This window comes from Penicillium solitum (assembly GCF_028829755.1).
Source record: "Penicillium solitum strain IBT 25940 chromosome Unknown utg000001l_segment0_segment0, whole genome shotgun sequence".
Classification (NCBI taxonomy): domain Eukaryota; kingdom Fungi; phylum Ascomycota; class Eurotiomycetes; order Eurotiales; family Aspergillaceae; genus Penicillium; species Penicillium solitum.
Window position 1 is genome coordinate 7,180,396 of NW_027072121.1, and position 27,405 is coordinate 7,207,800.

The 27,405-nt window shown below is 48.2% G+C and overlaps 9 protein-coding genes across 9 annotated transcripts; 4 read left to right on the top strand and 5 right to left on the bottom strand.

Annotated features, from left to right (window-relative positions):
* Positions 1–600: 600 nt before the first annotated feature.
* Positions 601–2,188, bottom strand: N7455_002741 (uncharacterized protein; the record flags this gene model as incomplete). The annotated part of the gene is made up of 5 exons (XM_040961848.2): positions 601–914; positions 979–1,433; positions 1,491–1,614; positions 1,681–1,807; positions 1,874–2,188. 5 exons carry the CDS (start codon positions 2,186–2,188, stop codon positions 601–603), a joined length of 1,335 nt encoding a protein of 444 aa, XP_040807720.2.
* Positions 2,189–3,270: 1,082 nt separating this feature from the next.
* On the top strand, positions 3,271–3,580 carry N7455_002742 (uncharacterized protein; the record flags this gene model as incomplete). Its single annotated transcript, XM_065604347.1, has 2 exons — positions 3,271–3,327; positions 3,443–3,580. 2 exons carry the CDS (start codon positions 3,271–3,273, stop codon positions 3,578–3,580), a joined length of 195 nt encoding a protein of 64 aa, XP_065462838.1.
* Positions 3,581–3,764: 184 nt separating this feature from the next.
* On the top strand, positions 3,765–5,173 carry N7455_002743 (uncharacterized protein; the record flags this gene model as incomplete). The annotated part of the gene is made up of 6 exons (XM_040961825.2): positions 3,765–3,932; positions 3,991–4,372; positions 4,429–4,546; positions 4,610–4,677; positions 4,736–4,766; positions 4,825–5,173. The coding sequence occupies 6 exons, from the start codon at positions 3,765–3,767 to the stop codon at positions 5,171–5,173; spliced, it is 1,116 nt and encodes a 371-aa protein (XP_040807709.2).
* A 2,762-nt stretch (positions 5,174–7,935) lies between these two features.
* Positions 7,936–8,115, top strand: N7455_002744 (uncharacterized protein; the record flags this gene model as incomplete). Its single annotated transcript, XM_065604348.1, has 1 exon — positions 7,936–8,115. The coding sequence occupies one exon, from the start codon at positions 7,936–7,938 to the stop codon at positions 8,113–8,115; it is 180 nt and encodes a 59-aa protein (XP_065462839.1).
* Positions 8,116–8,760: 645 nt separating this feature from the next.
* N7455_002745 (1-phosphatidylinositol-3-phosphate 5-kinase FAB1) lies at positions 8,761–16,321 on the bottom strand (the record flags this gene model as incomplete). Its single annotated transcript, XM_040959926.2, has 2 exons — positions 8,761–8,866; positions 8,919–16,321. The coding sequence occupies 2 exons, from the start codon at positions 16,319–16,321 to the stop codon at positions 8,761–8,763; spliced, it is 7,509 nt and encodes a 2,502-aa protein (XP_040809676.2).
* A 435-nt stretch (positions 16,322–16,756) lies between these two features.
* On the top strand, positions 16,757–20,733 carry N7455_002746 (uncharacterized protein; the record flags this gene model as incomplete). The annotated part of the gene is made up of 3 exons (XM_040959875.2): positions 16,757–16,915; positions 16,993–17,594; positions 17,664–20,733. 3 exons carry the CDS (start codon positions 16,757–16,759, stop codon positions 20,731–20,733), a joined length of 3,831 nt encoding a protein of 1,276 aa, XP_040809632.2.
* Positions 20,734–21,430: 697 nt separating this feature from the next.
* On the bottom strand, positions 21,431–22,870 carry N7455_002747 (SUR7/PalI family protein). The gene is made up of 2 exons (XM_040959904.2): positions 22,662–22,870; positions 21,431–22,604 (listed from the first exon to the last, which is right to left on the bottom strand). Exons 1-2 carry the CDS (start codon positions 22,797–22,799, stop codon positions 21,705–21,707), a joined length of 1,038 nt encoding a protein of 345 aa, XP_040809613.1. The 5' UTR covers positions 22,800–22,870; the 3' UTR covers positions 21,431–21,704.
* Positions 22,871–23,933: 1,063 nt separating this feature from the next.
* On the bottom strand, positions 23,934–25,232 carry N7455_002748 (glycoside hydrolase family 5 protein; the record flags this gene model as incomplete). The annotated part of the gene is made up of 6 exons (XM_040959941.2): positions 23,934–24,463; positions 24,523–24,620; positions 24,678–24,742; positions 24,806–24,958; positions 25,016–25,074; positions 25,136–25,232. 6 exons carry the CDS (start codon positions 25,230–25,232, stop codon positions 23,934–23,936), a joined length of 1,002 nt encoding a protein of 333 aa, XP_040809625.1.
* Positions 25,233–26,149: 917 nt separating this feature from the next.
* On the bottom strand, positions 26,150–27,256 carry N7455_002749 (SGNH/GDSL hydrolase family protein; the record flags this gene model as incomplete). Its single annotated transcript, XM_040959907.2, has 5 exons — positions 26,150–26,353; positions 26,411–26,666; positions 26,717–26,966; positions 27,022–27,104; positions 27,165–27,256. 5 exons carry the CDS (start codon positions 27,254–27,256, stop codon positions 26,150–26,152), a joined length of 885 nt encoding a protein of 294 aa, XP_040809639.2.
* Positions 27,257–27,405: the final 149 nt, after the last annotated feature.

Sequence of the window (27,405 nt, forward strand, 5' to 3'; positions counted from 1 at the left end):
GAACGCACGTCATTTTTGACTTTCTATATACCGTCCTGTGAATATCACCTAAAACTCCTCGTCAGTACATGGATAAATTCAGTCCTACTTCGCAAATATTCGAGAACTGCATCACTTACAAGACCTGGATGTCCTCACCGGCTATTAATATCTTTCCTGCACCGGGGGCTCCATGAAGAACAGAGCTAATCCTTTGTCTGCCCCTCGACTATCACCCTCTCATCGTTGGCGATAAAACCCCGTGGCAAAAGCTTCGATATATGAGGCAGAAATTCTCGCCATACTTCGATCAGCCTATGCTGCTAGCCTTCGTTGGGAACGGAGAAATCGAGTCCGATGGCTAGATTGATGGAAACACCGACATTGACAAAAAGATCACCTAGGACAGTCAGCTATACACTCTTCTAGGGTCAATATCCTTTGTCTCCTACATTTGACAGTTCGAATCAGCTAGTACACCGTCTAACTTCTATATAACGTGGTATTATATCCGTTGTTGGCTGGTCCACATATCCTCAAAACATATTAATTTAATTTAACCCTAAAATCCTAAAACATCTATACATTCCAATGGTTCTGAGTATCACAACCTCCAACAGCCTATGCCAATTCACACTCGATAAGACTCTCGACTCCTTTCTGGGCACTCCAAATCTTCGTGATCTTCAGCCCAGCAGATCCCACCAGCTGGTGCCAGTGAGCTTCGGTTCGCTCAGTCGAAGCGAAATCGGCCATCATGATAATATCCAAACTGGTTGTCTCCCAGTATGCGTTGGTATCAGGGATGACATTCTCGTTAATCAAGACCTTGCTGTGTCCTGGCTTCATGACATCCACAAGACCCTTCAAGATCTTGCGGCAGTTATCGTCTGTCCAGTCATGGAGGACAGAGTGCATATAGTAAGCGCGCGCACCTATAGAAGAAAATATTAACATTGATACGAGTCAAGAGGGGAGCCATAGAAGAGGAAACCATACCCTTGATTGGCTGTTCAGTGAAGAAGTCGTGCTCCATTGCCTCGATCGAGGGGTGCAGTTGCCCTGCCTTGGCTTGAGTGACCACATCGGGAAGGTCCTGGAGCACCAGGCGCCCAGGAGCATCAGACCACTTGCGCCTAAGCTCCGAGAGATCGTGGCCCATGCTGCCACCGACATCGACGAGGAGAACATCATCCCGTGCGACATTCGAGAATAGGCTGGGCACGTCATAGAAACCGACATCCATCCAGCTAGGACGTCCTTGGTGGTAGACAGACATGTGATTGTTGAACTGGCTAGCAGCCTCTGGGTTCTCTTTCATGAACTCGAAGAAGTGAAGATCGGTTCGGAACCCGCGCTGGAAGGCACACTCCTTGCCGTTGGCTGGGTTGGCATAACCATCCTTCTTGAGCTGGGCAGGCAGAGCAAGTACGCCGGAGGTGATGCAGTTAGTCCTAACCAATGAGTTAGTATTATACCTATTTATTCCAGGCCCACTGGCTCAGACTTACATGCAAGGGTATGCATCACTGTATCGTTGCAAGCTCAGCGAAATGGAAATTCCGGTGCGGCGGTATTCGTTGGGACCAGTCTCGAGGATAACTCCCATTGCACACAGATGCTTCAGGATGCGAGCTGATCAAATATATAGTTAGTTAGGTGTACCCGACAAAACACAGGGTGAGATGACAAGTCACATACCAATAAGCACTGGGTCAGCACATGTGGCATTAGCCAGCTCGGTAGCGGACTTGGGCCTCTCATCCTTGGATAAGATAGCAAAGATTCCCAGGTCAACAGCTGTCTCAAGAGAAGCATAAAGAGTAGCCTATAAAGCCAATATTAGTTTCCGTCAATGACACAAAGGTAACTCTCTAGAAACAGGAGAACATACCTGGGACCAACAGTATCTGATCATAGCCTCACGCGGGGTCTCCAGTGCATAGACCAGGGATCGAGCGGCTTCCAAAAGGGTTGTCCGATCGGTGTGGTCTTGCAGACTGGCGACTTTGCCAAGGGAAGCAACTTGATCGACCAGGCCAGGAACCAGCTCGGGTGTGTTGGCGGAAGTTGCTACGCGGTCGACAAAGGCATCTTGGAGGTCTTCGTTGGTCTGGGAATCTCCATTTGCATGATTGGTGCCGTTCGTGTGGGAGTCCCCGTTCGTGTGGGTTGTTTCACTGAATGTGAGGTTTGCGACGTCGGTCATTGTGGATATAATATAAGGAAGTTTTTAAAGTACAAAAAACGTGGAGGTTGCAACTGTACAAGCCAAAAGTACTTGAGGGGTCTTTAAATAAACTGCATTTACTATATGTATATGCATCCCCTTTCCTGAGATATGCCGCAGTCACTGTCTCCTTTTCTTTCAACAAAGATACGCCAGATGAGCAACGGTTGGACCGGGTGCAATCCTGCGGGTCCGCTGTCAGAAAGATCGACCTGGGTTAATTCCACTCGGACCATACGGGCTTCTTGCGAAGGTTGGGGGCCAAGGAAGTGGAGACTCGGCACTGAACGGTGTTCCTATTCGGGTAATAGACTAGCAGATTGTCTAACGGCTCGCTACCCCATGTTCGTTTGTACAGAGTGAAAAGTACGGAGTAAGAGGAAATTAAAATAAAATTAGAGCGGATGGGCCTTTCCAGGTCCCCGGATGGACCCATAACAGTGATGTCTTGGGGGAACTACCAAGTTATTCCCTGCCCATCGTGCGTTATAGGTAGTTGATATGCCGAATGGACTTGGGCAGGCTTGGAATTTCCTTATTATATTTGTGCCAAAGAACCATACTAAATGTATTTTTTATCCTGTACACAGTGGAGCATGTGCACGTTGGTGACAGACGTTTACATATCAGAAAGGCTAAGATTCTAACAGAACCGAGTGAGTGGATTTAAATAGATTAAGATCCACATCGGGTCCTGTCAAAACGGGTTAACGGGATGGTGGCGCATTGATAGTGGAGGGACTCGAGCTCGGCTGCGTCGGAGCACCGGGCGTGAACTCTATATCGAAGGTTTATAATTCATATTTGACGTACTCCGTACTTTTGTCTGAGTCAACTTGGGTTTCAGGGAAGGCCCAGCCCGGCTGGCTTGTGGAAATCATTGACTCTTTTCATATTGGGGCTAGTTTGATGGGATTTTCAAATCCTTGGATTCTTAGTATATTCTTAGAACAACGTATGATCTTCCATAATCAAGATATTTCTTCAAGACTATCTGGGCCAGATGTCAAGACTAACAACCCAGCTATTTGATATCAAATCAGTATGTACTCCGTACCTCCATGGCTATTTACGATGCGGCACCGGAGGCCCGTCCACAAGGGATCATCCGGGACAAAGTACGTCTGCTGTCATTTTAGCGGCATCGCCTAACTGGTTAGTGTGACCAGGGTTATATACCCCTATCCCACCAAAGAGTGGACTGGTACTCCGTATGTACCAACAATATTGTAGGTAACCTTAGCCTCGGAGATTATCGCCGAACAGTGGTATGGTGTTTGTAAAAAGATGGAAAAACACGACTTGCCAAAATGGGCGATCGTCGCAACCGAAAAGCGAAAGAATTCCTGTTTACTGGACCTCCAGAAATAATACGGAGTAGTTATTCGAATAATGGCACACTTAAATCAATCCCGTCCCTAAATCTATGTATCATTTCTTGTAAATCTTGATATGGTTGTGTTAATTTTAGCACGCCCCTGTAGGGTTTTATAAATCACAATGGGTCGCATTTTCTCTTGCACTTTCTCGCTTTTTCCGCATCAAGCTTAACATAATGGTGGTCACCGCTGCAAATCTTCACGATGACAAGGGGCCTAAGATCCTGGCTGTGCTATGGACCTTGACTGGTCTAACAACCGTCATGGTCATAGCCAGGGTTTACATCCGGCTAAAGTTGCTGCGGAATTTTGGTATGGATGATTATTTGATTGTGGCTTCTATGGTAAGAAATCTCAAACTCTGTCTTATCTAGGTGAATCTAACTGGGATTTGTATGCTAGATACTGGGGATTGCATACTGTGGAATCTCTACAGCAGGGGTGAAGGTGGGCTATGGAAAACATGCCATGTACTTGAGTATGGGCAATCAAGAGATGGCCATTCTACTCAATACAGTCAGCTTTTTGTTTGGAATTCTCTCTTTCACTCTTCCCAAGATCGCTGTGACCTCCATGTTGACCCGGATCTTGAACCCCAAACCACTGCATAAGACTATATTGTGGATGATGGTTGGAACTGCAGCCGTCGTGTCGATTATCTGCATTTTGATCTTGTTTACAATGTGCGATCCAGCAGAGGCATTGTGGAAGCCCAGACTTGTGGAAGCAGGCGCCAAGTGCAAGAGTACAACGATGCTTATTGACTATGCTATCTTCACTGGAGGTAGGTCTCTTCCTCTTCAAATATCTGCACCTCTCGGAATTAACCCGTACTCCTAGCTATCTCTGCTGTTGTTGATCTGTCTCTGGCCGTTTATCCGACCACAGTCTTGTTGAAACTACAAATGTCTCTACGAAAGAGAATTGCGCTATGTGCTGCTTTAGGGCTTGGTTCAATGTAAGTCGATATCTCTCTAACCCATTCCATGCTGCCCAGAACCTGACTGAAGTGGCAATGAAGTGCTTCTGCAATGGCGATTATCAAGTGTACTCAACTGCATGGACTCGCCGACAAATCCGACTACACATGTGAGTCTTTCTACCACCCCTATTATCCCTCTACGATCAAAGGCTGACCAAATAAAAGACGGCACTGCCGACCTTGTTATGTGGACCAAGTGAGCATCCCCATCTGATCTTCTTGTTATGCGAGCTAACCCTTTGTTCTCCGTGTAGTATCGAGGCCAACGTCGTCGTTATAGCATCCTGCATTCCCACCTTACAACCACTCCTCGAAGTCATTCTCGGCAAACGAGCCCTGGGCTCCTATAGCCAAGGAAAGAGCGATCAGTACAAAAACAGCAGCAACTTCCCGTCCTCATTCCATCGCTCCAAGCAGTCAAAAACGCACGACGACCTCGGATTTACCAACATCGACAACCAAGAGAGTCAAGAAAACATCCTTCCCACCGATGAAGACGGGAAGAAGAGCCATCCTCTAGGACATATCCACCGCAAGGATGACGTGATTGTGGAATACGAACCATCTACACCAAAATCAGGGCCGGGATATACTCCTTGGTAAATAAACATACCAATTTGCCGATGGGCGTCGCATTTCTGCGCAAATTAGTGTCCACTGGTTGCACACACACACACACCTTTGACGGATTTCTTTGTCGTTTTTTAAATGTATATATTATGTACTACTTATGTCAACGCTTGGATTAGAAGTTGGGCAATTCACTTCTTCCGAATGGATGAAAGCTTTGAATATATTACTTCATAGCATACGACAAGACTTGATCAATATGGCTTTTCATCCATGGCTTATCCATTTATTCATGGGGGGTACGTTTATCCAAAGGGGGGTTAAGTACAGTGACTGGACATAGGTAATTGCACCCCTTGGCCCCACCGCCTTCACTATTAATACCGCCTTCCTAAAGCGCATACTGTCTATGAACGGAACCACTCTAAAATAGCACGCGAGGTTGCTTTTTCGCGACTCAAATATTGTACTCTTCATATACTAGATCCATAAGACTAGCCCTTCAATTATGTGCTATATTAGTTAAGGTAATTATTATAAAGGGGGGATTTTTTTTAGCCGGCATAATATTACGTAATAGAATTTGTGTGGGGCCAAGGGGTGCAATTACTTATGTCCAGTCACTGTAGTATTACTGTATAAGATCGGCCAGTTCCCGTATGACCATAAACAGGGCACATCCATGGATTACCGCCGTCCCTGATTAGGCAAAGGGAGGGCGTTGAGTTGGTTTGAACCTAGTTCCATGGTTTTCACGATTTTGAGACCTTTTTTGGGCACCGGATGTTCGAATTAGTATCACCCCATCCCCATCACTGTCGTTATTATTTCAAATCTGCCAGACCGCGATCAGTTCACCTTCCTTGGACAGAAGCTTGTTTGGTTACTTGAACTTCATCTCGATCTGCAAGAGCTGAATATCCCCAAAATGCAGTCGCTCCCTGATATTTGCTGGCTGTCGGGAAGATGTGGTCCACCGTCTGCGACTCTCAATTAGAATACGCTAGCCGGCCTCCCGGTCGAGCTATTATTATCAATAACTGACTTCCTCCCTCTGGATGATTGGATTTGCATATCACTCTGCAGTCGCCGACTCTTCGCCATATTTAACCGTCGATATAATTCCGCCCGGCCGTCAGGAAAGATGAAATTGCCCGTTTTGCGCCGACTGGAACGAGATCTACCGAAATATTTCATCTGCCATGTTTGCTTTATCCTTCACAAGTATGACGGGTCAGAATGCTTTGGTCTATCTGGTCCATTGGTCAACGAAAGTTGTCCTCTCCGGTGCCACCCCCCACATTGGAGAGGGACCAACGGTGGATTAGAATTGCTCGGAGAACCACTCTACCCGCTCTATGTGTACCGCGAATTCTATTTTCTACACCTTCAGCTTGCCATGCGGAGGTTCTATCTAGGAGACGAGTCTGGAATCAACACCAAAGCGTTATCTTATACCCAAGTCCGGATTTACCCCGAAGAATCATCCTGCCCTGAAATCACCTCTCTCTTTTCGACCGACGCACAGGTCTGTTCAGAGACGCCAGGGATTTGTTTAAGAACGCAGCATGTGATGTTTGTTCACGGTAGCAGATCGGAACTACTACTATATCGAAATAGTAACGAATCTTTCGGGAAACCTCCAGGAATTATGTTTATTTGTCCGCACGTTCGGTATCTGCAGAAAGCCAAACTACTGAACCCCGTGGTGTTCGCCTATCTCGATGGAGAGAAATATCCCTGTTCCACTTCTACTTGTAATCAATGCAATACGGATTTCCGCATTGAAGTCTGTGCATATGGTTCTCATTTGGCCCTGGTCATTACAACGTGGATTAATCTTGGCCCTGGTTTGACGCCCGATGACCCTCGATGGAAAATCCATAGTTATGAACATCGGAATGTGACCCTTGATCCAAATGATCGTACAGGCAGTCCACGGGTCTCTTTTGAGAATGCATCACCTCGCTCGTTGGGGGCATTGCTGTCAAGAAACCTTTCCTACCTCAAGGACCAGCGATACAGGAAGATTATGCGTCCACTTTCTCAACATCATCGCGGTCAGGGCCTCTGGTACTTACCATGTTTACCAAGTGAAAATATTCTTGAAGATGTTGACTACAGATGTAAATTGAACGTGACCTATCCATGTCCTGAGGATTCGTTGTCGAGGGCCGACTTCTGGAGTCTGCTTCGTTGGCTCTTGCCTAGTTCCACCTCAAGGCCTCCCGCAGAAGACTCCCCAGAAACATTCATCCAATCCTTTAGTCTGACTTTAGTCAAGTTCTCTAATCATAATAACCACATCAAATTGTCGTCTTTTTCAAACGAATTTGGTATTTTCGCCACCCAGGTTGCTTCTGTTGTGATCTTCATCGGTACCGCAACTTTTTCCGTCCTTGTGTTCTGGTCATGCAAATCCATCATTGGAGGAATCTCTTGCTCGCTTCCTGTATATCGGAAGCTTGCTCTTGGAACCCTGCTCGTCGCTGTTCAATTTGGATTCCTTGTAAGTCACACCTACATCCTACATGTCTTAGCAAGACGCTTCGATGTACGGCTAGACGCTAAATGTACATAGTTGCTTTTCCGCTACCTGTTCCCATCCTTTTTTGGTTGCCCATCGGCGTTTTCGGGTATATTATAAGTCCCAAGCCGGGAAAACACCGTTATATAGTACTAATTAAACTCCAGTTTTAACCAAACGTATCGAAACCTGTTCGGCAGCATCCCCACACTGGAGTACATATGTCTACAGAGTATCTGGGCTCGTGTGGGGATTGCATAGCCTCTTTATGCAGCAAGCCACATATTGGTTCAATAGCGCCAAGTGGAAGGGGGAGAAGGCCGCAAAACAAACCCTACGGGAAGATATCGAAGCTCTCACCTGGAAAATAGATGCCTTGGATATGGCATACAATGAGGTTTTGCGCGATGTCACTAGGCTACAAAAGGCCATTCTCGACAAGGATTAAGAGCAAACATCAAATAGCGGAGACCTAAGATAGCCCGAGTCAAGTGATTGTATAGAATAGGCAACGAGAGAGGGCATTTGGACATCAATTGTATTATCAGGACGTTACCAATGGAAAGGCAGCCGTTTCTGGCCTCACAAGCGGTCAGTTTCGGCGTCAAGCCCACATACTTCTTCTGAATGGATGAAAGCTTGGAATATATTACTTCATAGCATACGACAAGACTTGGTCAATATGGCTTTTCATCCATGGCTTATCCATTTATTCATGTAGGTTTGGCCCAGAGTTTCATATAAAAAGAATGTCATAGCACAAGGAGCATCCCGAGGTTGCGTACTGGAAACTAGCATAAAAACAGTGGCAGGGCTTGTAGGGTTCTACCTCTCATAGCAAATACAAAATGGTTTACAGAGAGACATATTAGACATTGACATGATCTCATTGACTAAAGGAAAATAATTTGGGACTGGCTATGAAAATGCTGGTATGAAATGAGTGTGTTGAACGAGGCAATGCAAAGTCATGATAAACAGAAATTCGCAACAAATGAAAGCATCACGCTGCGCTCCGCCTCTTCATGCAAATTCATCAAGTCGTAAATCATTAATGTAAGTTGTTCATGGCCGCAGATCAAAATGAAGACCATTAGTAACCGGGGTCTTCCACAAACCCGTGCCCATCAACAGTCTCAGCTTCAGTGGGGTGGTTTTCATAGCGGTACATCGCACTTGGTTGGAATTGATGCCAGCAGCTAAAATTGTTAGTACTAAGTTGCACAATCGAGAGAAGATATATCAACTAACCTTGGAGCTTGAAGTACATATCGAGCCATTGCCTCACGGAAACGGCCCTTGTATTCCCTGGGACTTGTTACCGTTGGGCGATTGCGGCCACCGCCACCAAATCCTTTGTCCTTGATCCAGGACTCGAGTTTTTTGTCCCAGGTGTAGGTGCGGATGCAGTCAATAATCCCTACCACCAATTCATTGCGGCTTTCATCGATGGCAATCATGAGCGAGTAGTCCATGACGTCTTGGCGACCCAAGAAGAGTGTATCATTCCACACACTTTGGCCAAGAAGCTTCTTTGAGTGCTCGCGGGCAAAGAGAGGAGTCTCGTAGATGAAATCCACCATGTTCTCGTCCAAGAGAACCTCGTTCCGTTCGCCGGTGCTCTCAACTTTGCGGTTTCGCATTGAGCCTTTCAGATCGAAGATGCGCGTAGGAACACGGTCGTAGAACAAGTTCTCCATTAGCAACAAGAACCAATTGAACTCCATTCCTGTGACGGGGTTCTTGATGATGACTTGGTAAAAGCCAAACATCTTGGCGATTGCGGAAGGGAGTTCATGGAACAGGGCTTCGGACATGATTTGGAAATAGGCTGGGGCAAATTTGAGGAAAGCCTGCGTCTCAATGGGCGAGAGTGATTTGAGAATGAAACGGTCGTCAAGGGTTTTCAGGAACAACGATTTTGTTTTGCCACCCTTTGAGTCCCACTTTGCGCACCGAGACAACGACTCGACGATTCGATCTGCTACACCACACTTTTTGCGCAGAGCATCAAACTGCTCAGCGTAGAAGACTTTGCACAGCATCTTGGCTTGGCCTTCTTGGAATTGATATTTGAGGTGTGTGCCCGTAGGTCGCAAGAGAGCATGTTCGACCCGTGCTTCCTTCGCAGCCTCGATGTCATCTCCGTCGTCTGGTTTGTGTTCCTCCGCCTCATCAAACCGCTGTTGAATGCTTGAAAGTTTTTCTTTGTAGTCGGAAGAGTCCAAAGCGAACGCTACCAAAGAGCTTGGTTCATCCTCGCGAACAATAATGTTGCAATCAGCAAAGACATGATCCATGACACTGAGTGGATAGTCAAGAGACGGCCACCCACTTGCAGAGCGTTCAGACCAAAAGTTTGTCAGAATTTTCAGAAGCGTAGTGCGCTCATGTTTAGGGAGTTCTTTAAAGTCAATTGAATCGTCCTCTGCTGAGTGCTTGGTCTCTTCATGGGAATCCACCGGATGGAGATCTTCAACCATGTTTTGATCCTCATCACTTTGATGATCATCTGCTTCGCCACCAGACAATAATTGATTGTCAGGAGAGAGTGCCCTGTCCACTTCTATGGGCGCTGGCGAAGAATCATCTGGCAGAGAGGGCTCATCATGAGTTATATCATCACGCGTAAGTTCATCGCTCTTGCGAGTTATGTCGTCCATTGGAAGCAGTGGAGCTGAGGGCAAAGATTCATCGCTATCAACGGGTGGTTCACGTTCTTCAACAGCCTCTCGTACATTTCGATAGACCTCCACGATGGGCTTCGAGGACGCCAATGGGAATGCTCGGGACTGAGTGCCCTTGGCAGCGCGTTGACGTCTTTCGCGCTGTCTCTCCTTTTCGAACTCACGGCTCAATTGCTCAAAATGCCTGGCAAGATTGGAAACCTGCGACATTCCCTTTTTACCTGGAGCAGACCGTGGGATAAGTGAGTGACCTGAGGCAAATCGGGCACTCTTGAGGGAACTCAAGCCCAAACGATCGCTCAGTTTTCTATCCGATGACTTTGTTGATGATTGGCCTGCAGGCTTTTGCGGATCGATTGGGTTGGTGAACGCTAATTTCAGCCCTGGAAGTTGAGTGTTGTGAGATGATCGAGGTAGATTCGCTGGCTGAGACTGAGCACGGACAAGCGGAGGAGATCGTACCTTACCGGTGCGTCGAAAGGCTGGCTCGGTAGGTCTCGGTATCGCTGAAGGCCGACGCACTGGGGTACTTGGAATGCCAGAAGCTCCGCTGTCTTCGGTCCCATTCTTGGTTTCTTGATGAGGAATTTCAGCAATCTCAGAACTTTCCGGTGGTGATGACTCCGATGATCCGTCTCCGGGGATCATCACTGGAAGATCAGTGTTCATGGGAGGTTCATTCGAAATGCCAGCATGGCCGACGGAGCTGCGTTCCGACTGACCAGTAGGAACAGCCAAGTCGAGATGACGGACCTCTTCTTGTGAGACAGCCTCATCCTGGGGAGAGGACCTCGTCCCACCGGCTGTATCGAGTGATAAAGTTGCCTCCTCGGCCGACGCTGGAGGCGAAGGCAACTCGACTTCTTCGAGTTCCTCGCGGTGCTTTTTGCCAGCATGCTCCTCGACAACGGAGACTAGTACATTCTGTGCCTTTTCTGGCGATAGTGTCATGCGTCGCATCATCCGTGGCCTGTCAACTGCCAGGTTGTGTTCATCCTCGACGTCTGTAGGAGTTTGAAGGGCATCATCTGTAGAAACCGATGCTGCGTCTTTGTCGAGGAAGATCTTTTTGAGTTGCAGCGTTGCCATATGCTTGATATCCTTTTCCGATGGGAAAAAGTTCGTTTCAAAATCGGCAAATGTCATGTCCCATTCGACAACCTTTTCTTGAACTGCACGGAGGACCTCGTTCAGCGGTATAATCTCCCAGTAGCGAGAACTTGTGTATCTGTCTTGTAAATGTCGGACCAAAGAGCTATGGTCTTCATGACCCTTCTTGATCAAAGTTTCGATTTCCGTCTTGCAGCTCTCAACTAGCTCGGGAATAACACTTGTGATTTTGATGCTTTTCAGTCGATCCTGTACAGAGGCCATGAATTTGCTGAGACGTTCCTCGGTACGCAAGTATACTTCGTTCCTCATCTTCAAATCATTGTCCACTTTCCAAGTGACACGAGGTCGTGGAACGATAATCTCGAGAAGACGAATGGGGTCATATTGGACTCGCACAGCAAGATCCCTGTAGCCAAAATAGTGGAGGTAATCCCGCCGCAAATCATGCGAACAACCTCCAGTACGAGCAAGCAAGTGTCTTCCCCAGAAAGATAGCTCCAAGTATTTTCCGAATGAATATTTCCATGTGCTCGAAGACATAGGCATAACTTGGGTTTCATTGCCACAAATTTTGCAACAGCTCCACATCAGCACGGAATTATGGAGCCCACGGAGCTTAGGAGGACAAGACTGGACTAGGACGCTGATCTGAGCCTCGCCATGGACATACTGGCGGTGGTGTTCGAACATGCGCTTCTCGCAGCCGTTGATGTTGCATACGGAATTTGCTGCATGACAAAGGTCCTCGACATACTGCCCAATTGTGAGATCCGACTCGAAAACTGTGTCATCTCCATGCTCATTGTAGAACTCCAGGGCAAAAGTATCTGGCCCTGAGCAGGGGACTGATGTTGTTGTGCACACAACACTGTAGAGAATGACCAGATTCTGATGTGCATAAGGGTCAAACATATCAGGATTCCCCGCCACGTAGGCTTCCCACTGGCGTTTTTGGGTTTGATGGTGATAAAGCGCCCGATCGTACTCGGCTTCATGCGCAGCACGCAATACTTCCTTGACCTTTGCTGGTGCATCTTGTGGTGATTGATGGACCATTTCCGGGGTGATGAGGACAAATTTCTGCGGTTTGGCCTTTTCATCTGTGGTCTGATGCGAGTTGCGGTCTTGATCACGAAGAGACTTCAGATATGAAAGTCTGCGTTCCATGTCGCGCGCACGCATCAGGAGATACGGAGGTTCGAATTTGACGAAAGGGGAGGCCGATAAAATCTTTGTCTTATAGTCGTGGACCATATCATCATGGTATGTTGGCATTGGGATGTTGTCTGGAACTTTTGCAGCATCAGCATCAACGAGAATTTGGTTATCAGAGATATCGCAAAGTTTCTCCTTTGTTTCCTGTTGAACAGTAGGTGGGTCGATTAGATGTGCGCCGCTTTCGTGAGTGATACTCTGGGGACTGGATTTCTTGTCTTTGTCTTGCTGAGTCGTCTGATCTTCGGTTGATATCCTCCCGAATTCATCCCGCATAAGATTTGTTTCTAGGCGAAGATTGTACACAACGTAGATCATGAACTCAGTGATCCTTTTCACATTCCGGAGGACTTGATCATCCCCACCGCGCAGGATAATGGTACACCCGAGCTCTTTCGGACAGCCGGAGATGTACATATATGTTTTCCTTCGACCATTACGAACATAGGTTTTCACGTCGAAACTGCTGCATTCACTATGCAATGTGGTTGTCAAGAGCTTGTCCATGGATGACATAATTCTAGTCTGTGTACATCTCGACACGGCCTCAAGAACAGATGGCTTCACGTTGTATGCAGTCGCAATTCCAGCTTGCTCGAGGAGGCCAAGAGCCAGACCAGAAACAGTTTTCTCGACCAACAGTAGGCTTGGACGCAATGCTGAGATCCGACTGACCAAGTTCTCTAGAAACTCGCGCTCCTGTCGAATAAGAGGTTCGAGACTCATGAAATGTTGTTGCTGACGAGCGTATTCAAGAGGAAACGTGATGATCAAGATGTTTGGACGCAAAATGTTGCGCGACATGCCTTTCAGAGCCAAGTTTTTCGTGAAAACGAGTCCCGATACATAAGAAGTGTCACTAGGGTCGCCACCCGGAATCTTCTTCAACTTGACGTAGTGTCGAATATCCATATCATCCCCTTTTTGGACATCTGGATCGACTTCGTCTGCTGCTTTCAAGAGTATTGGCATCAAGGCGTTTTCCCAGCTGTCCTCATTTGGCACGGCAGATTCTACAAGCAGTTGATGCAGAAGCTTTCGTACGTGCTCCAGACTGGCTTTGTTTAATTCTACCGGTGGGGCATCAATGCCCCTCATTGATGAGCTCCGAGTCATCTTGAACCCGACCTGCTTTGACTTCTCGGGTGAGGATAAGGCTGGCACCGAGGTGTCATGAGGGGGCATGTTGTCCTTTGATGTCCTGGGCGAATGGCGCGGTTGATAACTGCTAGTAACGCTCAGGTTTCGACGACGGGAGAAACGGGGTAGATTCACGGCTCTTGAGCTGGTGATACTGGCTTCGTCTGCATCTCGATTCATACTGGGAGTACTTCGGTCTCCAAAAGCAGATCTGCCTTTTTTCATGGCAGCGAGAAGCCCACCAAAGGATGCCCTCTCGTTTTCACCCCCACTCTTGGACAGGGTGCCCTCAGACACTGCAGACAACAGACTAGGTTGCTCATCGCCACTGGATGCGTCATCCGAGAGATATTGAGCAAGGTCAGGGTCAATGATATTATCTTTATGAAAGGCGGGGAGTCGAGATTCGGCGTCTATGTCTTCTGCATGTCGGCGTTGAAAGGGAGCTCGATCTTCATGATACGACTTGAAACCCCGAATATATTGCTGGCGTGAGTGGTGACGTTTGTGACTGATGGAGTGCGGTCTTCCCCCCATCGAAGACCGCAGAGAGCGCGAAGAGGTAGGTCGTGCTAGAGGGCGATCAGAATCAATTTCAAGGATCGCCGAGCGGCGGTTATGTCCCTCTCCAGCCCGTCGTGTGGCCGGTATGGCCATCGTCGGTGTTCTCAGAACGTGATCGATCGATTGAGATACAACCGAAGATGAATCATCGTCATCTGCAGATGCCCGCCCAGTATTAGCCCAGCCGAGTTCGGAGACTCGAGGATTGGCCACTATGGGGCTCTGCTCGCTATCGGAGAATTCAGATGAATCATCGTCGTGCGCGTTGATCATCTTCTCGCAGGGTTTGCAAACCCGAATACTTCCAGGTTGTCCGAACCGTGTGCCCGAAATGAGAAGAGTGCATTTCGAATCAAAGATTTGACCACATGTTCGACAGTGGTGTTTTCTGCGAAATGTTGTGAAAGGTTCTCCGCAATAGAAGCAGTCTTTGGCATTCTCGTCCCGCATCCAGAAGTCCCGGCTAAGCAATTTACTCCTCAACTGCGACAAAATACCGTCGCCCCCGGCGGGAGGTTGGCGCCTAGCTGGTAGAGATTGACCAGTAGCCCGATCGAATTCAGTGTTCAAAGGTGGCAATGAAGAGACCGTTGTGGTAGTTTCGGCTGTGGAGGCCCGTGAAATCACGTAGCCAGGCAATCGCGCTGCTCGGGTTGAGGACGCTGACTCTTCATTCGACCTGCCGGGGGCTGTGACCTTTGGAGGCTCATTGGGGTTCACGCTGTCACGAGGAATATTTGTCTCCATCTTGGTTTGGAGTCTTTCAGTATTGTATGGTACTTCGTCATGGGAGGAAAGCGTTGATAGACTATTTGACACAGAAACTGAAGCTTTCGGCTCTTCAGAAGGGAAAGATGTTCGTGATTTTCTTTCTTCCGGATGTTGTGATATATGGTCCTGCAGTGGCTCAGATTGCTTGTAATTTTCCATGTTAGCTGATTGCGAGGTGTTTTCGGGCAGCATTTGTTGATCTGGAGTGGAGATGGACTTCCGAGACTGGTTATCTGGAGTATAGGTTGCCGAGAAGAGTGACTCTTTGGAGTTAAATTCCTCATGATGGCTGTCATGCATCTTTGCAGACAGAACCGGCGAGCTGGAAAGGTTCTGATTCAATGAAGAGGATGTTTGACTCATGGAAAGATCCAAAGGGCCTTCCTTGCTGCCGATACCTATCAATCCTGCATTATGGTTTCCCTGGAAGGGGCCATTGACGGAGCTGCTTCTTGAGCGGTCGGATTTTCCAATTACGTTCATGTGAAGCTGAGTGACAGCAGGATCTGCCACAATGGCGCTACCAGTGGCTTTCGTTAACGGAGCGATACTGGGCTTGATTCCAGGGGATGGCGACACAGAGGCCTTGGAAGATATGCTGCCACTTTTGGAGGATATTCTTGATCTCTTTCCTACGTTCGATGGTTGTACAAAATCTTGATGGGTGTGAAACTCCGGCACAACAGGCGAGTGGAGCCTTGATCCTTGTGACGAGTTGGGCTGCGATGGCGGGTAGTCGACGGAGCTTGTAGCAAGATCTGAGACTGGTTTTGCTATCGAAGGCTCCGACAAAGGACCCTTGACTGCAGGAGTTTCTGTCGCATTTTTGTCTGTAGACTTTCCACCACCGCTGACAATATCCCTCACTCCCCCGACGGAAGTCCTAAAGCGACTATACAGACCGCTTAGTCCACCTTGTAACTCGTCCGACAGTCCTTTCTCGTCTGATGTAGCAGCTGGATCTGGCGGGCTAGTGAAGTCGTTGAAGAGAGTGAGCGATTCGGACTGATACGCTGCATTATGGTAGTTATCCAGAGCTGCATTCATCGATTCTCGTTCAGTCTGAGTCGTGGCCATAGAGTCGTGCGATCCGCGTCGCCCAAGACGAAGCGAGTTGGAAGGCACAGATGGACTGTGTGAGTCCTGGGACTGCTGAGAATCCATGGCCAAGTAAGGCAGAAAGGTCTCAGATCATCTCCATACAGGATACAGGGTCCGCTGATAGCCGATCATTCGAGGCAGGACTGCGGGGAGGTCTCAGATTTGGCGAGTTTGGAAGAAGGAGAAGAAGATCAAGGGTGCGATAAAGGCGTCTGTCAGGGTGATCAAAGAAACTTCTTTGGAAAAAAGAATAGGTCCCTTTGCCCTCCGCACTTTGAATGACGTGGTGGTGCTGAGTAAGCTAGGCGCGTCTCCCCGGCAGGTAATCGATAAGACGCGGTTGAGTTGGTGGGTTTTTGATACGGTGCGACCTTGCCTCTTTTTTTTTTTTTTCTACAAACGCCGGGGATACAAACATTCCATGTTCACTGCTTACAGTCTTACCAGCTATGACCCATATTCTGTGTGTCAAGTTGATCACAAGGCTGGATTCGCACGATGAATCCAGTGAGTCCCTGGATCGCGGCTTTGGCCGACCAATGTCTCTCATTCTACCTCGGTCAAAATGATCAAGATGAAGTCCAGGTGGAGGATGTTGATGGATGCCTCAGTTTCAGTATTCGCAGCCCCGTACCCAAGGCAGCCATTGTTGTATTGGTAAGATATCTTCACCAGATGCGAAACAACGAAAGAAAAAAAGAATTGTCGCTAACTGTATGTCTCTTGTCTATTAGTGGGAACAAGGAGAGCACAGTCACCGTGCCACACTCACGGACACCATGAACCAGGTTGATGCGATTATTTCACGAGACTCGCTGGACACACAGGGAGAAACCTCTCCCTGCCCACCGTCGATCAAAGGAGGCCCCAGGCACCTGGTTGAACTTTCCGATATCAAGCTCATTTTTACGTACTCAGCAGCTAGCCCGGATGTCTGCCTTCACATCAATCGCATTTCTATCCACCGGAATGCGGTCCCAAAAGGGGATGTGCCGAAACCAAAGCTCAGGAAGGCGGCGGCTCTCAGGGCCCTGATGACTATGGTGTGCGAGAGAATCCGAAAGACCCGAGGGCATGCTGGCTCCAACAGTCAAACAACTACTGGCTTGGCCGACTCATTTGTTTCTCATCCTGATAAAACCATGCCTCATTCTCAAACCAACTCAACATCACAATTACTATTCTCCCAACCCCCACCTAATATGCGCCATGGTGCACCGAAGGGTAATTCAATGGCCAATCGTGTTTCCATAAACGGGTCATCGGATCTTCTAGGATTGCTTGCGCCTGCCCATTCCATTAAGGTGAAAGAAACAGCCACTAAAAGTGAAATAAAGTGAGTGGCACTACAAGACATTAGCAGATCTCTAACCGGAATTCAACCCTTATTATGGAGACTATCTAGCAACACTGCTGATGCGACGCGCACTAGTAAATCTCCCACCTATGTCACTCGAGAAGAAGTGGACAACTTCATAGCGGAGTGTAGGAATCAGGTTGAACAATCTCCAAATCAGTCGGATGATTATGGCCAGGCTCATACCATTGAAACGGTAGAAAACCAGCAAGTTTCAAAGAAACGAAACCGTGGCAGCACAGATGCGGCGTCACCAGCAGCCCATGACGATTGTCCACAGGGCCGGCAAACTCCAAAGACATCACCCTCCAAAAAGCGGCAGCGTATCGATGCTCGAGAGGTGATGTCAGCAGACCCAACTGGATTTGAACAAGTGCAAACCAAGCCCGTGCCGTCACTTTCTAATGTGGGGGTCATAAACACCAAACCAGACATTGTGTGCCCATTCACGGCAAATCCATGGGACGGAATGACAAAAATACCTTTGAGTGAAGTCGATATTCCAAAAGATCAGGCAGAACTGTTGGAAGGGCTCAAATGGATCCCTCAGGATCCCGGAGTATCTGCACCTCTGTGCCATGTACCACCTCATCTTTTGACGCAGTGGAACAAAGTTGCACGAAGAAGGCAGCCTTTGGCAGAAGAAGCAGAAGAAGAAGCAGAAGCAGAAGCAGAAGCAGAAGAAGAGGAGCAAGTATCTGAATATGCCCCTACCCCGACCCCGCAAGATCCCTATACATCTCCCCTACCATGGTCTCCATCCCCCCATAGGAGCCCCGCTCGAGATGTTCTTCCACGGGACACCGCTTCTCCCCCAACATTCGTAAGGCCTACCAGAAAAATTACTACGCCAAGCAGTACTCAATACAGCATTGATCGATCTGCAGAAGATGGTGATGTGAGCATGGTGAATGTATCGTGCAGTGCTCCTCAGCCAGGGGAGGAGGATATCAACACAGCAGACCAACAACGTTCACCGTCTCGTGAGGAAGTACCCACAAACCCGAGAAATACAGAGTCTGTGGACCACGACCCTGGCGACGACCCATCCCAAAATCACGAGTCTTCAACATCGCTCGATGTGGTCGATGACCAACCCGAAAGTCTAATACAGGAACATTCTCATGATGAACCACCCGTGGAGAATCCCCCACTAAAATCTGAAATGCGTGATGAATCAAGTAGCGATGAGAGTGACGAGCCAGAGATGGAAACATATGTTCCTTTCGCTCTGGGTGGAAGCCTTCCATTAAGCAGTCAGCCTGAGCAGGAACTTCCTAGCTCGGGGCCGTCGCTTCCAATATTTGCAGGGGGAACCATCCAAGTGGTAGAGACACCTGCAGTCCATACCACACGTCTGAATCCTGATAAGAAAAGCAAACAGAGAGCCGGGTTTCAGCCCCTGAGCTCTCAGCAGCCATACTACCAGGCTCCGAAGACATCCCCTTCTTCTCGAATTCTCAATACCTACCGCTCACAAGATAGCAACGGGCACAGTTACCTATCTCAGGAGGCACCGAATCCATCTTTGCCGGTATTGGAAGACGAATCACTGCAAGTGGATGTGCTCGGTACTCAGACTCAAACGAGCAGCGTACATGCACCATCACAGGCGACAGTCCAGTCGTCCTCGGACGTCGTACTTGATTCATCGAGACCTGCTCAACGACAGCGTGGGTCATCTATCTTCCATTTAGACCCCTCGGACGACCCGTCGTCTTTTCCCTATGCCGGGTGTCACTCGCTGCCCGGGTCTCAACTTCATGAGCCAAGCCAGGATTCTTCGAGAGGACCCTTTTCGCTCGACGGAGCCTCGCAGTTACCGGAGTTGTCCCCTGTGGAATTCACCACCTGGGTCGCTGCTCAGGGAGAATCGCCATCCAAATCTTCACGTCCTCCGCTCCCCGAGAGAGCTGATGCTGGCCAAAAGGCATCTCACAGTCCAAATGTCGAGTTGGTAGCACGGCGACAGGGCTTTATCGGCAAGTCTGAGAAGTACGCTGAAGCACAGACAATCTATGAAAAGTTCTGCAGTGATTATTCGCCGTATTCTGGCGATTTCGCTCACTTCACTGGGATGTGCTCGAAACTGCAGACAATGCGGCAAAAAGGCCAACTACAACGGTCGTTTCTGTGGGATGACTTCGTCATCCAACACTTGGAAGAGTACCCGCGGTACTTTGCGGACCTTTCCTCCCAAGAGTCCAAGGCACTTCAATACGAGCATTGGTTCTGTTCCCGATTCTTCCGGCCCCAGCACAAAAAGAGAAGCCTCACAGCCCACGGAGTTGACATAGTCGCGTCTCAGTTTGTTCCGCCCACTAGTGCCGAGCTGGAAAATCCGCCGGTTCCACATCAAGCGACAATCCAAAGTGAGGTAACCCAGGATAAAGTGGTACAAAACGAAGTGCGCAACACTTCTTTCACAGCCAGTCTTGTGGAAGAAATCCCAACCCTCCATCCCCAGCCCTTTGATGATGTTCCCGCTCCGGATGGCTCCATGCCCACTGCAACGCCGTCATCGTCATCCTCCTCTGCTAGTACCGGCTCGGATTCTGTGGAGGTTAAACAAGAACCAGATGATTCTTTCAATGAACCGATTGCCCCCCAAATTATCACAAGCAGCAATGATCAAAAGCCCGTGCCCTCCAGTCATGAAGAAGAGATGGTTGATGCAACGCAATACGACGCAGATAACACTCGCATTGTGCCTGATGCGAACGACGTTGACATGACCGAACCTGACATGAACGAAATTGACGAGACACAAGAAGGGGATGATACTCACCATGAAACCGCCAGCATTGAACTGGGCGACGACACTGACGATCGGCGCCTCTCTGCCTCCCCCGCCCCGCCCGCGGCCCTTGGTGGTATGAACGCTGCCGAGCCCGAGCCATCAAGGCAACGAAGACCCTGGTTCCGATCTCTTCGGGAAATATTCCCGAAAGGTCCTGTGTGGTCCGACGACCCCGACACGCCGTTCAAGCGTTGGGCTCGCCAAGACCAAAACGTTCTTCAGGAACTCAGGCGTCGCGGTGGAGCTAGGGTTCTAACTGATGAGAAGGGGGTCATCCGCTGGCCCACCTCCAACCAGGAGAAGAACCCTGATCCCTAGGGATTGTAATTGTTCTTTACACTCCTTCTATTCAAGAACTGTATTTCTATTTTCTATGGGCCAGTGGCTGGCTCAGCGCATTGGCAAGGAGTACGTGGAACAGCAGATACCATTTCATTTCATGCTTACTCGAGCAAAGGGAAAGAAATCATGGGATGGCGTACTATCTCATTTTTTTTTATATTCAGATTCGTGTATTTTTCTTTGTACAATATATATCTTCTAACCACCTAGCCCCTGGATGTTGAACCAGAAGATCCAAGCCTTGAGACCCCTTTCATCTCACTGATAGCAATACTTCGTATCAACCCATAATTCACTAAATCCTAATCATACGCGTGTTTCATAAATGTGAAAAGCCACAAAAAATCCCCCAATCGGAGTTATTCTTCCCAAATTCCCCGTGGGGCCCCAACGCCTCTGACAACATCGAATATCGGTGCAAAGATAGCGAAGTAGAGATCGGCAGTAGTCAGGCTCGGGCCTCGCTGCAGATCCTAGCTTTCGCCCCTAAGGCCTCCCAGGCTCGCAGGGGCCATTGTCTCATTTCACGATGATGTGAGCCATTTGGACCCACGACGATGACTTGATGATTTAGAGATGTGTGAGATATTTTGTTGTGGGCGGTTTGTAGTGTCATGTCATATTTGGACAAACTAGGTCTACGAAATAGGAGATTCAAGGGCCAGATGTTAATTGTAGATGGATTTTGTATTTGAAAGATTTTGCAGGCAGATATGATAGATACTAATGATGCCTCCGTAGAGGATCAGAAAAATATACAGAAATGCATTTGTTCCCTCCCATAGAGATCATAGTCCCGTTGTGCAAAATGGCATGAATATCATTAAAAAATCAGGAAAAGGACATGGTCATAAAGAAAAATACAAAAAGCCACGAGAACGCCTTGGTATCACCAATCTAAAATCGCTCCAGAATTGGGTGTACAGTCATAGAAAACTCGCATATTTTTAGGCATGACGGAAGGGCTCGTAGGCGCTTGACTGTTGGTTGTTGTGGGTCATGGGGATATCATTGTGGTGGGCGGGGGGAGGAGGGTAGGAGGTGCTGTAACCGTGCTGGGGAGCATGGGGCTCCTGGGAACCGAAGGGAGGATGAGCGGCACCAATGGGCTCATAAGTGTAGGGAGCCTTCTCTGCAGTGACGCTGCCGCGGTTGTTGCGGCGGTCCTTGTGGCTGTAGGGCGAGCGGCCGGAGCAGCAGCAGGTGCTGAGCATCCAGAAGATGGTGGCTCCGAGAGAGAAAGCGACTGCGAGCCAAGTAGCGACGTAGATGTTCTTGCCCAAGCCTACCTCGACACCGTAGACCTTGAGTGCTGTACCGAGGGAGCCCTTTGCGATGGAGAACATGATGGTCGAGGTGAGCGATGCGCCCAGAGTGAAGAGGAACGAAACAATCGAGACAATGGTGGTGACACAGCTGCCCCAGCGGCTGAAGATGGCGAAGACACCAAGCAGGACCTGGGCGCAGGTGGCAATGAAGGCGACGAGGTAGGCGATGAACATCCACTTGGAGACGGCCTTGTAAACTTTCATGATCTTCTTCACGCTGCTACCAAGCTCCTTCTCAAGCTGGGTCTCGCTCATGCCCAGAACCGAAGCCGGGTTGAAGTAGAACTGGGCCTTGGGGTCTGTGCAGGAAGAGACGGTATCCTTGCTGTCGGTAGAATTTCCCTCGCAGTAACCCCAGAGACCAATGTCGTAGAAATCGGCAATGTTGGCATCATCCTGCAATGTGTCGATGGTGGCCGAGATCTCGGCTGCGGAGACATCAGTGATACCGGCATCGCTGAGGCGATCAGTGATTTCTGTTGTAAGTGCCGATCCTGAACTGATGTTCGAGAGGTCAAGCTATAGATAATTAGCATTCGCGGGCGCAGTAACCATGTAGAGACTTTGATCACTTACACGAATGAAGTATAAATTGTTCAACGTGGAAGAACTGGCTTTTGTGCAACCCAATCCCACCATAATGATGCAGATCAATGACGCGATAGTCAAGACATAGGGCGTGAAGATACACGCAATGCGACCGGCTTTTCCCATAGTGATTTGAGATGTATTGATGTATTGATGGAGAGGATAGGAATATAGATAAAGATGGTGAAAGATGGATGAGAAGTGGAGAGCTGGGAAGGGGAAATGACTTTAATATAAGTGCCCAGAAGAGAGTAAACAACGTACAACCTAAAACACACAGCCTCTAAAAAAGAAACTCCAGCCTCCCACGGAAGGAGGCGCAGGATCAGCGGACCAATCAGTGGCTGAGCGGTCACGTCGCCAGGGCCACGTTTGCTTCTATTTGAAGCCTGCGCTAGTCCTATTTGGGTCTAGTGGGGATCCTTCACTCTGTTTATCCCTACATCCACACGAATCCACTCAAATCAACACAGTCAGATATCAGTCAGAAGAACGACAATTTGGAGATACAATGTTGTTTATATGCAAGTCATATGCTCCTAAACATTATAAGCTCTTTTTATTATGTTAGATATTTAAAATATCCCCAATTTACACATCTATGTATAGTGTACATACAAAAATACAAAATTCAATCTATCAAACCTTCGTCATATCCATGTTCTGACCGCCCCAGGATCAACATTCCAGTGGCCAAAACAGGGTAATTCTCCAATCCGAGCCTCGTCACCCTTTTCTGATCAGCCTTGTGGGTCATTTTCAAATTTTCCCTCTCCGCCTCAAGACTGCGTAAGCCTGGGTATGGGGAGTACCCTTGTACGAGATAGATGCCAGGCTACTCTGTTTTTCTCTTGGCATTATCTTCCATCTCCCATATCCCGCCCTTTCCTCCAGGGCTGTACCATTCCACTCTCCGCTGTCTCTCTCCACTAATAGTGATGCCTTGTTCTATATTTATTCTACATTTATTTATTTTTTAGATTAACTTCTCTAAATCCGGGTTAATCCCGCGCTGACGAACCTAATTATTGCGCAGCTTCAATATTCCGAAATCTTTTCCGGAAAAACCATGCGCTGATCGACAACACCTCTCATATGGCCACAACTGATATATGAGCTATAGCCAAAAAAAAAAAAAAACATGCATTGATCACGAAAAGTTTCTTTTTAAAAAAAACAAAAATTTGTACCAACCGAACTCGACAACTCACATGCTACATATAGAGTACGTATGTTCATATTCGCCTCAATCGACAGGGTTTACTCCAAGTATGGCTCAAGCGTCGACAACATCCCCGTGTACGCCGTCCCACTGGGAGGCTCCATACTAAAGATATAATCACCCCACCAAGGTCCAGCACCCCACCACAATGCCCCGAGCCAGACGTCCGAGTTGTCACCCAGATAATCCAGCATGCCTGTAATCGCCGTCTTGCAATTATCATTCACACCACCGGCAAACTCGCCTATGACTCCAACCTTTTTGTTGTCCTTCAGCCACTGCGTCGCGTCTGTCACGCGCTCTTTTCCAATCGTCGTCGACACACACGTCTCGCTCGTGCCTGATCCATCCGAGTCGAGGTACTGGTGCATCTCGTAGACGATCTTGTCTTGGGGGTCGGTTAGGGCCTTCAAGTTATCGTTCACCTTGGTCCAGGTCCACGCGCCGGTGTAGGAGTTTCCCTCGATGAAGATGTATTGGCTTTTTGCCCCGGCTTCGCGAATGCCATCGATGGCTGCCTGGTTGAGCTTTAGGACGAGGTCTTGATCCATGTCGTGGTATTCGTTGTCTATGCATGATTTGGTTAACAGAAGGCCTATGATGCGACTAAAGGGTGGGGGTACTGACTTGTGTCGAAAATGACTAGCTCATTCGAAACGAATTCGCCTGCAACGTTCTTCCAGAATGTCTGGAAGTCGGAGGTGGTTGAAATGATCTCGCCGTTGCTGTGTGCGCCCATGAGCCTCGATTCGCTTGCTCATTGATTTTGATAGAACACTTACTATCTTCCATAGTTATGCGGATCAAGCACAGCGTGGGATCCTGCGTCAGTGATGGCTTTGACCGTCTGCCACTAGATCAGTATCCACTTGTTCCCCTTTGGCCTTTGGGGAGATATGGCACAACATACTGCGGTCAGATTGGTTAGATAGCCAGCGTCAAGCTCTCCTGTCAAGGAGTTCGGTGCCAGTCGTTCCATCAGAAAGGCCACCCGGAAGATGTTCATTCCTTTTCCCTTCAATGTTTGGATCGCGCTAGCATCGGGGAAGATATAATCGGTTCCCTATTCCGAATCTTTATCAGTTGAGATCCCCCGAAGACATATATTTAGCCCGCTCACATAGACACCAGGCAGGTTGTTCTCGCCAAATTCAGCTCCGGATTCGCTTGCTCCAAACCCTATACAAGAAATTTGGTCAATGGATGATCAGAAACATATTTTGAATTCATGGGCTCGAACATTTGAAAGGGGAAGCTCTCTTTGCGTGGTTGTTGGCAGGAGCTGCTGCTGCGGATCCAGCCACAGCGGCGAGGAGAGCAAGTTGATCGAGTCTCATATTGAAGGTTCAAGCTCCTTGTGGTATGCAATAAATGGCTAAGACTAGAAAAGAAGAGGAGTGATGTGATGCCAATTCGAAACGATACCAACGGCCGGGGCGAACTTAGGCATTTATAGTTCTCTTGTCAGTGAATTAACTTATAAGGCTGGGTAACTAGCATGATATCCCAAAACGCATCACCCGAAAATTAGAAATTAATGACAGAAAAGGACACGGGGTTTCCATAAATCTCCAGTCACTAGAGTGGGCTTCTGATGTCGAATAGGTGGAATGTACAGCAACTTCGGATATTACAGGGCATAACAACAACAATCCATCACCAATGAGGATCCACGGAATCATGTATCGTGGTGGAAAACAGTCCTTCTTGGCGACCTTATGCGAAACGGATAGCCAAAAAGGCAATGCTCCGGAGTCTTCACGCTAAAACAAGCCTTCCCCGTGTTAAAGAAAGATTATAATTATTCACTGGACACACTACCCCGCTTCGATGAAGTCTTCAGGCACAGGTGGGTTAATTATGCATCACTTTGTTTCGAGGGTGTTGATATTTGCAAGCCGTGATGCTTCAGGTATCGATCGGCGCTCATAGTCTCTGACATGCAGGGGTGGTGGATTCATACTCAGGGGTTGTGGGGTGCAACAGCTCCAATGTACATAGCTAATTTTTTAACTAAACTAAAAACAAATTTGTTTTGAATGCGGATAATTGATGGAGATAGAAAACCAAATGTGCAAGCCAAGTAAGGGTGGCAAGTTGATTGCAAGCTGAAACAAAAACCATCGTGCTCAAACGTCTTGATACTCGCTCGGAAACAAACAGGCCACATGTGCAGCTTATACATAACTATTTGAAACTTGGGCCTTACCACTCCTGATCCTGCGTATAATTTCCCCGGACCATCCGGATCAGTCTACCAAGCACCGAGAGAGTGCATGTGCTCTTTCATATCCGCTGCCTGCAGCTTGTGGTATGCATAGCCTGGGTGGTAGTCATTCCACCAAACACAGGTAGCACCATCGTCATTGATACAACTAGCATCGGTGAATCCGTACGTTGTAGGGGCGTCGAGAACCTTGCTCATGAAGGCGAAGGAATCGTAGAGAACAGTTGTAGTCTGCAGCTAGGTTAGCTGTGAAAAATCATGTATATATGATCAGAGACGAGAACTTACACCACTGTTGTCTGCAATGAACTCATTGACCATTGTTTTTAGGGCAGCGTTGAAAGCTGCGAGCCACTTAGCGTGGCCGGCCGCAACGGTTGTCCCTTGATTGGCGAGCTGGGGAGATCTGCTTGTAGGGGGGACATTGAGGAAGATGAACTTCCGTCCACCATTTGCATAGAGCTTTTCGGCTTGGGTCTTGTACTGTGCCATGATCTTTGGAATCAGGACACTAGCATCGTTGCTTGACCAAGCCCAACCGATGCTATAATTGGGGAGTTAGTCTAGTCGCAACATGGATCCAGGAAAGCATACTCGTTGATTCCAATCCAGAATCCAAAGACTGCATTGTCTGAAGTCCATGGTGCAGTATCAGGCTTTTGACTATATGCCGTCTCGAAGCTGGCGACTTGCGTTACCATATCTTGCTTGGTATTGGTGCTAACAAGGGAATTGTCGAGGGACGCTCCTCCAACGGCGAGGTTATAGCTGAGGACTTGTGAGGCATTGTTCACAGTAGTCAGGTATCCCACCCAGTTGGCACCGCCAGTGGTTGTTCCGGTACCTGTTATTTTTAATCAGTCAAGCCTAGTTGCCAGATGACGAAAAAAAAAACCCACCCAGTGCTGGGTTACCCATCGGATTGCCAGCAGTTGGTTGCGTGCCACCAACATCGAAACTGGTCATGGTGTAGGAATTGCCACTGCGGATTCTTAGCTCTCTTCCCAACGAGCGATAAATAGAGACACAATTTATCACTCACAATGTAAAGAAATAACTGTCTGTAGCACGAGTTTGCAAGGGGGCAGCAGCAGCCAGCCCAGCACCGGCGATCATGCCAATGAGATACTTCATGATGAGGAAGAGATGCAATGCTTAGTATAATCTATTGGAAGTAAGTATGCACACGTCCATAGTGCTGTCCTTATATACGTGTACTCGTCCCTTAAAATGTTGTTTTCTTCCGATCAAACAAGCCAAGAGCCGAGAAGGGATAAATTAAA